At 37.1% G+C, this 12,676-nt stretch overlaps 1 protein-coding gene across 5 annotated transcripts in view; it reads right to left on the bottom strand.

Annotated features, from left to right (window-relative positions):
- Window positions 1-12,676, bottom strand: part of CCDC170 (coiled-coil domain containing 170) — a 45,483-nt gene that overhangs the window by 21,153 nt on the left and 11,654 nt on the right. For all 5 annotated transcript variants that reach the window (XM_084513493.1, XM_084513490.1, XM_084513491.1 and 2 more), the window contains 3 exons: window positions 11,902-12,158; window positions 6,745-6,889; window positions 4,728-4,913 (listed from right to left, as the gene is read on the bottom strand). In XM_084513493.1, coding sequence (XP_084369619.1) covers window positions 4,728-4,913; window positions 6,745-6,889; window positions 11,902-12,158 — 588 coding nt within the window. The remainder of the gene's footprint in view (window positions 1-4,727; window positions 4,914-6,744; window positions 6,890-11,901; window positions 12,159-12,676) is intronic.

Here is a 12,676-nt window from a genome sequence, read left to right as displayed (position 1 = left end):
AGAGAAATACTGCATAAAGATTCATAAAGAGAAATGCTATGCCATGAGAAGGTGGGTACAGACCTGAAAGCTCATGAAACAGCTGAGACTCCTTCCGGAGAGCTCACACATATTTAACAGTGATAGTCACACAGTGTCCAGAGCCTTGCCTGTATTTTGCAGTATAGCTTTCCATACACAGAACAGCAGAGATTACCATTTATTTTTGGTCAAAATTCACTAATGCTGACAGAACCTTTTTCTAAAGGGCTTTCATGAGATTTTGCGTGAAACACACATATTGTTTTGTATAGTAGTAGCATTAGCTGTTAGCATGGAGATAGATGCAACCCTTATATCAGGAAGCTGAGAGGATATATGGCAAGATGTACTTCTGCTTCTGTGTGCTTACATACTCACCAGCCACTAGCCACTCTCACAGCACAGACAACAGTTATTCAGCCTAATATAGCAGATTCCTATATAACTGCTGTCCTTCACTAACATCTATCCCTCTACAATACCTGCCACAACCACAAGCCCATCTCCTCCCTTTTCTTTCTTGCTATGGCCATATGCTAACTGAGGCACTTGTAATCCATCCAGAGGAAACTCTGGGCTTTTTGGCTTGAATGTTTTTAATAACAAGAATGTAATTAATAACAAGAGTGCAGCATTTAAGTTAAATAATTGGAGAGAGCCTTCAGACCAGAGAATGATATTTACTTATCCTTATATTTACTTTTAACTTACACCATCATTATTAACTCTGGCACTTCAGTGAGCAGCAGGGTCTCAATTTATTAAGTCAATTACATAACCACCACCACCCCAAAGAAAAAAAAAAAAAAATAGAAAATCAGGTTATATTAACAGGAATAGTAAGTGATAAAAGAGAATGCCAGTATTTTTCACATGAATTCTTACACCAGCTGTGTCTCCATTTACTACTGCTATACCACAAGAACTTTAAACTAGATTGCTCTTATCTCCTACCTTGTTTTATGATTCAACCTGAAAATATTTGAGATGTCTGCTGAAACCTATCTATAAAATTAATTTGCTTAACAACTTATAACAAACTAAAATCAATAAAAACATCCAGGTTCTAAATGGGAAAGTCATTATCTATTGGGAAAATCAAAAACTAAAATCATTTGGTCACATCTCCTACAATCAAAGTATTTGAGTATATTAAAAATGTATGAGTGTTTATGGTTTACTCAATTTCTCAGTTTCCTTAAATTATAATAGCTTATTTTTAATTAACTATGTTTTCATACAATCGATTTTAAAATTTTATATTGCATACTACTTAGATTTAATTAATAACAATTTAATACATTAATAATGAATTAAAACCTCATTTTCATTATCAATTTTGCATTAACAGTACATACAGATACATTTTAATTAATTAAAGTTAGTTGATAATATTCTAAATATGTTTTTTGAAGACAGTGCTTAGTGCATATCTTTGCAAAACAGATGTTTAAATTAAGACTTGAGAGGAATCACAAATATTTCCAGGTTGACTCATCAGAGGAAATGAGAAACAGGAACAAGCCAGTATACCAATTCTTGTGGCTTGTCAGGGTCAAAGCTATATGAAAGGCAAATTCATTTGAAAGAATACATGCACCTTCTATACCTTAAATAAATACTGAGTAGATATTTAATAAATATTAGAAAGGGACTTGGTTAGAGATTTATTTCTTTTTTAGAGACTGCCAGACATTCTCAAAGACTGTCATAATACTGTAATTAATGATGATCATAATAAATAATCATTGTCTGGGCACACAGAAAGAATGAACAGATATTCCAATTGTCAGTCTAGAAATTTGGGCAGCATTTAAAAATTACTTTCTACGAAACACAAATGTGATATCCAACACTGTCAGAAAAAATATTTATGTTGTGTTTACAGAATTCCAGTAGCACCTTCTGACAATATTCAGTTGGGAATGTGGGAAGTTCAGGATTCTGAAACAAAACTAATACAGTAGGAAAAAAAAAAAAAAAGAGAGAGAGAAAAAGAAGGAAAAAAAAGTTGGTTACCTACTGCTAATTAAATTTGTTTTGATATTATATTAGTTTCTCTTGTTTGCTGTTCTATAATTGTAATGCACCAAGGCTGACAGTGGAATTAGTAAAATTATTGTTTGCTTGCTAATGTTGCTCCAACGGAAACCAGCTGACTTCATCAAATCCTGGAGCATCAAATTTACCAAAGAACATTCTGAATAACTCTCACATATTAACTTTTTATCTTGCTAATAGTCTGAATGCAACCAATCTGGCTTGCATTTTCTTCATCAAGAATTTCAGAGTCTATAATCTGTTTATTTGGCCATGAGTTAGCTGCCTCTTCCTGGGGCATGAGGAGAGTCCCCAAGGCATCAAGAGAGACCACGCAGAAAAATCCCAAGGAGCAGGAATGAAGAACCACCTGACAAGAAAAACTGGAAATGGTTCAGAGACGAGGCGTGAACATGGCTGAGACTGAGGCTTGTCAGAGAAGACTGACAGAACCACTGAACAGAAAGGTTGTGTTCTGTCCCTTGTGTAATTAAGAAGCTTTTTGAGAGACAAAACTGGGGCAAAGTGGCCATCATCTTGTAATACAAAACATAGCCAAGCTATTGGCTAGCACAGAAACACTTCTTTATTACCTGTGACAGTTTTACTTGCTTTTCTCCTTTGCAAGTGAACATGAAACAATGCACAACTCTATTCACGCGCTTATTTCATCTGTGCAAAGTCAAACCTACTTTATACAACTGAGGATGCCCTTCCTGTAGCTTAAGACATTCAACAGAGGAACAAGGGATACTATATATCCTGCTTTAGATACGCAGATTAAAAACATTCTTTGTGTTTTTACTTATTTTTTCAATACTGCATTTCTTAATACACTTTTGTGAACACAAAACATTCTCAGGAGATTTATTCAATATCTGCAAAATTAAGTAGCTAAACTGAAACAACACAGGAAGAATCTGCAACCTCTAAATTAGCCATGATGGCACACACTTCATTTGAAAGGCAATGTTGATAATTTAGCAAGACGTTTCTGTAAAATGGGCTAAATAAATTATGCATTTGGCATACATGCAATAACAACAGGAAAATATTTTTTAGCTAAGTGTTTCAACATTTGAAATATTTTGGCACTCAGAGCAAACTTGCAAAACAAATCATAAATGAAGCCTCATCTCAGTTTAGAATGTCTCCTGATTCTGGCTTACCTGGCAAGTGCACCACCCTCTCTCCTCTTATTCACACACATGCTTGAAGAACAGGGACAAAAAGTTCTCAGAAATGCCTGGTTAAGTTTTCAGTCCAGGTTCACTCTCTTTCCAATTTGAGTCTTAGGAAATTTTACACAGGTTGTTAAGAAGCATTTTCAGCAGTAAGTAAAATTTATGACCCTTGTGGTACTTTACATTCATTTTCCCCACAACAAATTCTTTCTTCTTAAAAGCATGCTGTCAGCTCTCTCATCTGCTAAGTATTTTGCCTACAACAAAATCAGAACACTTTATCCTTTAAAGTATGTGATTGTGATAATTCATTCAGGGAAAAAGTAATGCTGGAAGGGTGGAGAAAACATTAACATATACTAACTTTGAAAACTTACTTGCCCAAGGTTGTATTTATGTTAAAATTTCTACAAACTCAGTTACACGTAACTCAGCTACATATTTGGCAGTTTCATTTTCTTACTTTCTTTAGTTCTGACCATCAGCTTTAACCGCACTTCCCTAGTACCTACAAGAAATTTTCATTATGGTTTTAGTAAACTGCTTCCTTTTTGCAGTTATCACTCAAAGTACAAAGTAATAAAACAAACTGCTGCAGTAGCTGACTTTGTTCTTTCTTTGCAATATACTAAACCCTTACAGCAAGCTCTCTTGGAGTACTTAAATCCTTAAATCATATCTTTTTCTTTCCAAATTGTACCTAGGTGAATTTGGTGAATACTTGACTTACAACTTCACCTACAGCTCTCAATTCACCATTATTCCTGCTGCACTTTTTCTCTATACAGGTTCTCCTCAGTAAAGTTGTACTTTTCTGCAAGAGACAACCTACTGCCTACAACATTTTGGGTATGAGTCAACTGAGTTCTTATGAAATACAGGTTTATTATGCAGTGAAACAAGATAATCTAGTGTGTCTAAAAGCCAAGACATTTTATTTCCAGACCTTAAAAGAAATAATAAAATAAGATTCTACTAATTCCTTTCAATCTCGTTAGAATTTTTGAAGAATCTAAGTAACAGAATCATCAGAAAATTTGCAACATCGCATAAATATTATTTAAACAAGCATTTTTTCCATTGTTCCATGCTTGTGCCTCAGTTTTATTCACACTTATACATTTACAATGCTTTAGAAAAACTTCTGCTTAATTACATGTTTTTGCAAGCAGCAAAGTCTACAATACGAAGGGAGCAAAAATACCAATTTGCAAGCACCATCAGAAGACATCAAATCTAAATCAGTTCTATCTTGCACAGTTATTGTTTAATTATATAATAATTTCCATATATTTTAAGGTTTCAAGAAACTGAGAATAACCTTAGAATAACTTTTTGTTTTTTACTAAAGACCCTCATCAGTGAAAGTCTTTCAAAAGTACTTTTTCTCATGCAACTCCTATCCAAAATTGATTTGAAATTTTGAGAAATTAAAATTAAAAATGAAAACTAGACAAACATATACATGACTCATTTATGTACCTTACTAAGTTTTTCCATATCTTGATAGTATCCTGCTGCCTTTTTCTGCTCTTTGGTTGCTTCTGAAACAAGCCTCATGATAGTTTCTCTGCTAGCCTTGGACTCCATCTCATGGCCATCGATAGCTTCTTGAAGAGCAGCAACCTGAACTTTTAGTGCCAGATTTTCTTTACAAATTTCACTGACCTAGAGAGATAATTCAAATAGTGGAAACGTTTTTAAACACTTAACAATGATGTTTATTCATCCCAGTATACAGCTCCTAATCATCCTAATACAGACATGGTGTTTCCGAGACCCCTAGGCCAGATTTATAATTGCATTCTATTGCTCCTTTCTAAACAAGTAGAAAGGCAATTAAAATGAGAACCATATTCCCACCAGAAACCCACATCTTAGTGAAATGTGGTTCAGATTTACTCCCACATAATCTCTGTGATCTACTAAAGAGGTGGAGAGCTACTGGCACTTCTGAGTATCTGTAGTTGACATAAAGCAGGTCTCAAAACGAAAACAGATCATATAACTATCTTCATGTGAAAAGCAGACTGTTTTGGTTGGGCCTGTTAAGATTTATGCCTCTCATTTGGAACGACAAACTGAAAGCTGCATTTTATGCTTGAAACTTTTTAGGCAAAGGAATATTTGAGTTAGTAACAGCTATTTCATGAGCATATTCAAGAGCAGGGCCAAATACCTGGTGGACTGCTGTGCTGAACAGCCAGCACCTTGGAAAAAGGAATATCTCCAGTAAGATATCCTGTTTTGTTACATTATGTTGTTTCCAAGCAGGGAGTAGATAAGTGTGGTAGCTTCAAAGACTGCATTAGGAAAAAAATGTACCCTGACTGGTAGCTAAGTTTTCCTAATGAACTCAATTTTCAGTGCATGCTAGATTTCCCAACTAGATCTGTTAATTGTTAGGAAGAGAAAAAGAAAAAAAAAAGAGCCAATGTATACTTTTAAAAAATAAATAACTGTATATTTGCTTAATTTAAAGCATGTAAGAGATACAGCTTAATGCAAGTATTTTTGCCTCCAATGACAACTAGACAAGTTTTGTTACGTGTATCTGTTGCAATTTGAATATGCTTGTAATATTATGAGGGCAAGGACTGTAAGAGATCTGTGACACCTACTTAGATCATCTTATTGTATTAAGGTTTCCTTATAGCCAGGATAGTTATAGTATGAATATAACAAAAGAGAAATTCCCAAAATTCTGAGTGTGCTCTCAAGTGAAGAAAAGTGGGGATACAGAAGACTAGACACTATATAAGAATAATGCATAAAATTAGGATAAATTGCCCTTCAGCAGCCTCTAAAAAGGTTGAAAGAGTACACAAACAATTTTCCTTTCCTAAGTGGATGCTTTGCATTCAGTACTCTAGGAAAATTCTGAGGGGAGATAATAAATTTTGATGCTTGAGATTCAAATACACCCTATAGTGATTCACAGCATTTTATTACACAGTAAAGTTACACAGGGCACAGTTTAGGTTGTTTTAGCAAGTGCCTTTTCAGATATTTCTACTTAATGGTACATCAGCTTGAGATAAGTATTAAATACAAGTGGTAGAATTTACGTGTCATCTTGTGATCCCATTGCTAATGTTTTCAGGAAAGCTTTCAACCATATCAAGGTTGTACTTGGAAACTATAGGCTGATAAAATATGTATGTAAATAAGACTGAGTTCACTAAAGTCAATTAGCGTTCAACACCTTTGAAAATCAGGCCAATATGAAAAACCTGTCTTAAATGATACCACTCTGCAAATCATTATTACAAAGATTCCTCTCTTTATAATTTTTTTTTTTTATAAACAAATATTCTTCTATTTATTTTCTACATAGAAGGATGAATTCATTTTCTTTGTCAAACCAGTTTTTTGGGGGGGTTGTTTGTTTTGTTTTCATGAATTAAGCTAAATTTGTCACTCCTGCAGATATTCCTAAAACACAGTAAAAGGTTTTAATAAGTCTTGTCCAAGAAAACCCTTGCTTACACATAATCACCTTTGACATTAAGTGTTCCTGTGGTTTCTCTTTCTCTCTGATGTCTGTGCCCAGGAATTCAGAAAGCTGTGAAAGGAGATCTTCATACTTTCTGCTGATATTAGAAGCTTGTGTCTTGCTTTCTTCACACTCATTCAAATATTTACTAATTCAACAAAACAGACAATCAAAAAAAAGAAAAAAAAAACACATCAGGGTAAATATTCTCTGAAACAGAATTTTAGGCAAAAGATATTATCCCAAGATGATTGCTAGCTTCTGCATACTAGAAAATGAATTTTGAAAGTTACATATGCAATGTAGTTCTCTCTACATATTGTTTAATATATATAACTTTTGTTAGTCACCTCATGTGTGAGCACTTCTTCATCTGTGCTTTTCATGAGCACTTTAAAGAATCTTCTACAATCCTAACCACATTCTCAGCACAAAATTCCGATAAAATACAAGAATTAGGTAGCATCAATGAACACTATCCTCAGGATATTCAAAGTGGATGCTACACATAAAAGCTTAGGAAAAGTAAGGGGGAAGAGTGACCAAATTACAGTAAAATATATTAGAGCACTTATCATCCTTCTCTAATTAAACCCACAGGTTTAATTTAATTTTAATTTAAAAGGCAGGGGAAAGAGAAGCCCCTCCTGACTGATGGAAGCGTAGGGCATCCAGAGTGCTTGTGAGAGGAAGTTCACAGGCAAAAGCAGAAGGGAGAGGAGAGACACTATTTTGCTGCATATACACACTCTTCTGCAGTGTAACACAGCCCAAACATATGGCACAGAGGTAAAGAAGAAAAAGAAATGTGCAGACTGGATTCAGGTTAACGGCAACCAAAAAAAAAATGCAAGGGATTACCACAATATTATGAAGAAAAGGCAGCTTTTTGTCATCAGTTTCTTCTCTTTCAAAAGGTGCCTACCATACAGATAGGCACCTTGTGTGAAACACCCATCAGTCCTACTGCTAAAGGTAGCAACATTAACAGCAGATAGCAGTTCATAAGTGCTCCCTGTAAGAATGAACAAACAGCAGAGTGGCCTAAATATGTTTACACCCTTCCCATTGCCAGGAACAAAGCTACGTCTGGGAAACATGCATTGCTATAGCCTGCACAGATAGCAAATATGTAGATCTAAATCTTGCTCACGATGCCCTAACGCCGAGCATCACTCCTGGAAAACTACAAAGAGAGTGACTAACAAAAATAATCCCCCAGAGTCAATATAGTCAAAAATACTATTAATTTAATTCAAACATCAACTGCAAAACTACTTTGGAGTATCTCATCAGAAGGAGGAGCAGTTTATACTCATGGTACTCCAGTCTCAGTATACCTGTCAACTGATGCTGCAGAAAGGAACTGCTAACAAGCTGTCCATAGCACTTGCTAATCCCAACAGCATGCAGAGATCAGATATAATGTTACCACACAGCACAGAAACAGCATTGACAATTTTCAGTTCGGATTCGCTCTCCGATAAAACGCAAGAAAAAATTACTCAATGGTAAAAATACACTCAGTGCAAGAGACAAATCTATTGAGCTTCCAGATGAGAAAGTATTTTCTAAAGCAAGGTCTTCACAAAGATTTGAATGCTGGAATCAAATGAGATGTGAGGTATCACCAAACATCTGTCTAAGACAACTAGTTTATCAAAACTGTTAAATACTTGTTTATGAGAGCACAGCACTGTTCAAAGTTTTCAAGGTGGGCGTGCGAGCCATTTCTGGGCTCATTCTTCTCCATTTCTGATTTCTCCCTCTCTAGGAGGTACAGAGCATAATCACTTTCATAAAAGCAGCATGAAACACCTATAAAAAATGCACAGTGGTGCAAAGGGAGTCCATTAAATGGCTATAGATTGCTGTAAAGTAGTCCAGGAAAACTTCAAGATAGAACCTTAGGAGAGAGGAAAGCACGGTTGTTGTCAGTGCTTCAAAGGGGAAGACAGGAGAACAAAGAGGAATGGAAAACATTAATTACGGCTCTGCACAGGATGCAGAGAACTCTGTGTAATACTGCACAGCACCCACTGTGAAACAGGAGAGCTTTGCTTTCTGCAAAGCACACTCTGGCCCTCAGAAAACAAGCACCTCACAGCTTTCTCACCTCCAGGCAACTGGCATTCTCCTCCATCACCCCAGCAAAACTAAGCTGTGAGATGGTTACTAAATTGCTGTCCTGAGGAGGGATAAAGCGGAAGTGAAAAGGTATGAAACTCCAGAAGTGCCATACGTGTACACAAATATATAGAATATTGTATTAGATTACTGATCATGCAAATTATTCTATTCTATGGCTCTGAACGTAAGGTGCATCACCCACAGAACCAGGACTGCTGCTAAAAATAAACAACTGGAAGAACAAAGCATACACTTGACAACCCAACGAATAACCTAATTACCTTCAGTACAGCCATAAAGGTGTCAGCACTTAGATAATAGGCATTCAGGTACAAAAAGTGGAACACAGCTCTTTCACAGTTTTGCTAGCTCTTCAGAACTAATGAGCAAAGAGAAGGGAAGAAAAAAAATGCTCTTCTCATCTCAGGTTCTAAAAATACCTTGGCAATAGAGACGTTGAGTAGAAAAGTGCCATTTTTAATAGGGGAGATGTATGTCTTGGAAACCAATCACAGAATGTATTAAATATTTTTGACTGTATCCCTTGGTATACAATGCAAATGCGCATTTTGTGCCTACTGGCTTGCTCTTCCTTTTTATCAGTGGTTTTCAATTAAAATCTTGAATATCTAATTATGAACAGCCATGTTCTACTGAGGTGGTCAGACTAAGCAAGTTCACTACTGAGTCAACACGTTGATTAGTATTAAGGGGCACATGTAACCACCGGCTGAGGATGAGAAAAAGCTTTGAAAGCATATACTGCAGATTCATAAACAGTTTAATCCAACATGGTTGTTGCTTCCAGAACAGTGGGCTCACTTCCCTTTGTCCCTTTCTTTTTGCCAACCGTCTAGTGGTACAGCCAGGTACACAGCTAACTGGATCTGGGATTGTCAGAGCTGCAAATTGAGCTTTTTATTTTGCGCACTTTTCTCTTGGAGCAGATCCCTGGTCCCTGACCACCATGCAGCAGTACAAATGGAAGTACTGACACACGTAACATGAGCAAAACAGAGCAGCCAGCTAAAGGACAGGACATCATTGGGAGCAACAGCACAGATTTATACCACATAAAACTTACCATATCCCTGTAACAATAGGCTAACTCTGATGCACGGTATTTTGGCAGATTTCTTGTAGTGACTGAAGCAAACAGGATAGGAGGCCCTTCCTCCTTTTTTTTTTTTTTTTTTTTTTCAAAAGTAGCATTTTAAAGAATCTTAACAACCATTATCTCAGAGACTGTGATGTTTTCTATGTTGCTAGGATGCATAATACACTTTTTGGCTTTCCTATCCCTTGCTTATATTGGGATTGTATCTAAAAACCTTGTTAATCAACATTAGCACTCCCCAGGCAGGTTCTTTTAGCAATTCAGCTCATAACAGACAAGTGCACTGCAATGGATTTCTCCAGATACTAAAATAACTTAATTATCCACTTCTAACTGATGGGGCCTGAAAGAGCTGTGCTAAATACTGATTTAAGAATTACAGATATCTGGTAACACTCGTCTTGCTTTTAACTAGACAATATCAAGACAGACACAGATATTAGCCTTGTAATGGTGAAAAATCCATTACGAAAGAATCATAGAATGGCTCGGGTTTGAAGGGACCTCAAAGATCATCTAACTCCAACCCTCCTGCTATAGGCAGAGATGCCACCCACTAGATCGGGTTGGCTGAGACCCCACCCAGCCTGGCTTGAACACCTCCAGGGATGAAACATCCACAACTTCTCTGGCAACCTGTTCTTGTGTCTCAGCACCCTTACAGTGAAGAATTTCCTCCTAATGTCTAGTATAAATCTTTTTTTAGCTTAAATAAATAAATCTCTTTATATCTTTTTTTTTTTTTTTTTTTTTTTTAATACATCTCTTATTTTAAGATTATTTCCCCTTTTCCTATCTTTATCTACCTGAGTAAAGAGTCAAGTCACTCTCCGTCTTTTTTATAAGACCCCTTTAAGTGTTGAAAAGCCATAATGAGGTTTCCCCGGAGCCTTCTCTTCTCCAGGCTGAACATCCCCACCTCTCTCAGCCTTTCTTCATAGGAGAGGTGCTCCAGCCCCTTGATCATCTTTAGAGCAGGTCCAGTAGGGGGCTACAATAGCTCCACATCTATGTTGTGCTGCAGGCCCCAGACCTGGATATAGTATTCCAGGTGGAGCCTCACGAGGGCAGAGTAGAGGGAAAAAACTCACCTCCCTTTCCTGCTGGCCACTCCTCTGTTGATGCAGCCCAGGATGCAGTTGGACTTCTGGATTGCAAGCACACACTGCTGACTCATGTCTCACCTTCTGTCTACCAGAACCCCCCAAGTCCTTCTTTGCAGGACTGTTCTCAATGAGCTCTCCCAGCCCATACTCATGTCTGGGATTGCACTCACCCAGGTGCAGCACCTTGCAATTGGACTTGTTGAACCTCATGCAATTCACATGGGCCCACTTCTCCAGTCTGTCCAGGCCCCTTTGGATGACATCCCTTCCTTCTATTGTACCAACAGCATCACTCAGCTTGATGTCATCTGCAAACTTGCTGAGGGTGCCCTCAATCCCATCGTCTATGTCACTGATGAAGATATTGAAAAGCACTGGTCCCAGGACAGACCTCTGAGGGACACCGCCTGTCATCAGTCTCCACCTGGACATAGAACCACTGATCACTACTCTCCAGGTGCAGCCACAGAGCCAATTCCTTATCTTTTTTTTTTTTTTTTTTTTTTTTTTTTTTTTTTGAGAGAGAGAGGTGAGTAGGGGGAGTGTAAATATTGTGGTTTCACCAAGCTGACTCATTATAGTGATTTCTTCTCCAAAGGACACAACTCTTAAAACCCCATTTGTGGTCTAACAACTCGAACCAAAATACAAGTTTCAATACTTTCCACACACTCAGGTACAATTATTTTACAAAACGTAACTGCAGATCTGAATTCTGCTGTAAATTCTGCCCACCAACTTATTTTTCTGTTGACAACTGCAGCTTCCAGTAATCAAAAAATAATTCTCATCTCACATGAATCTTACTTAAGTTTGGCGTTTTGCTCATGAAGTTTCTCCTTCAGCTCACAGTTTTCTTTGCATGCTGCCTGTGCTGTCAGCTCAGCCTGTTTTTTAGAAGTGGCAAGCACACTGGACTCTTCCTCTGTCTCTCGAACTCGGGTTTGCAAAGACAGGAGAAGAGACGCCTGTCTAGCATTGTTTTCCTTGTAGTGTTCAGCTTCAGCCTTCAGCTCTTGAAAAGAGGCTTCCTTAGAGACCATTCTGGACCTGAGTTCTAGAAGCTATAAACAGAAAAGGAGAAAATTAATGAAAAAGGAAAAATAATTTTGTGCAGGCTGAAATGTTTGCCTGCATTAAAAGTTCAATAACGTGACAAGAAGCACAGACTTGTGAGAAGACAGTCTTCTATCACTATGAAACTGAGTGGAGGGAGACTATTTTATATTACTAAAAGAAAATAATAAGAAAAAGAAAAACTTATGTTATATAATACAACTTAATATAAACTCTCTGCCTGGAAGATAAATCTGCTCACAAATACAGAATTAGGAAATACCCACGTTACTTCTCACACACAACCTTAACTCACCCCCCCTTATGCAGCTTTCTTACAATGCAGTTATTAACACCACCATTCCCTCTTTTTCTTTTTTGCCTGCCTCCTCCCTGCTCCCAGTTCTGGTGCACAATTCCACAAATAACGTATAGCTGTGGGGGGATGTAATAGCAAAGTATCCTGTTTTATGAGAGTGGAACTTTTTGATGATTTGTAGCATATTCAGAGGCAAAGAAGTTTCTG

The sequence above is a fragment of the Aythya ferina genome (assembly GCF_964211825.1).
Source record: "Aythya ferina genome assembly, chromosome: 3".
NCBI classification, from domain to species: Eukaryota; Metazoa; Chordata; class Aves; order Anseriformes; family Anatidae; genus Aythya; species Aythya ferina.
The sequence above is the reverse complement of the archived record's forward strand: the minus strand, read 5'-3'. Positions and strand labels throughout refer to the sequence as shown.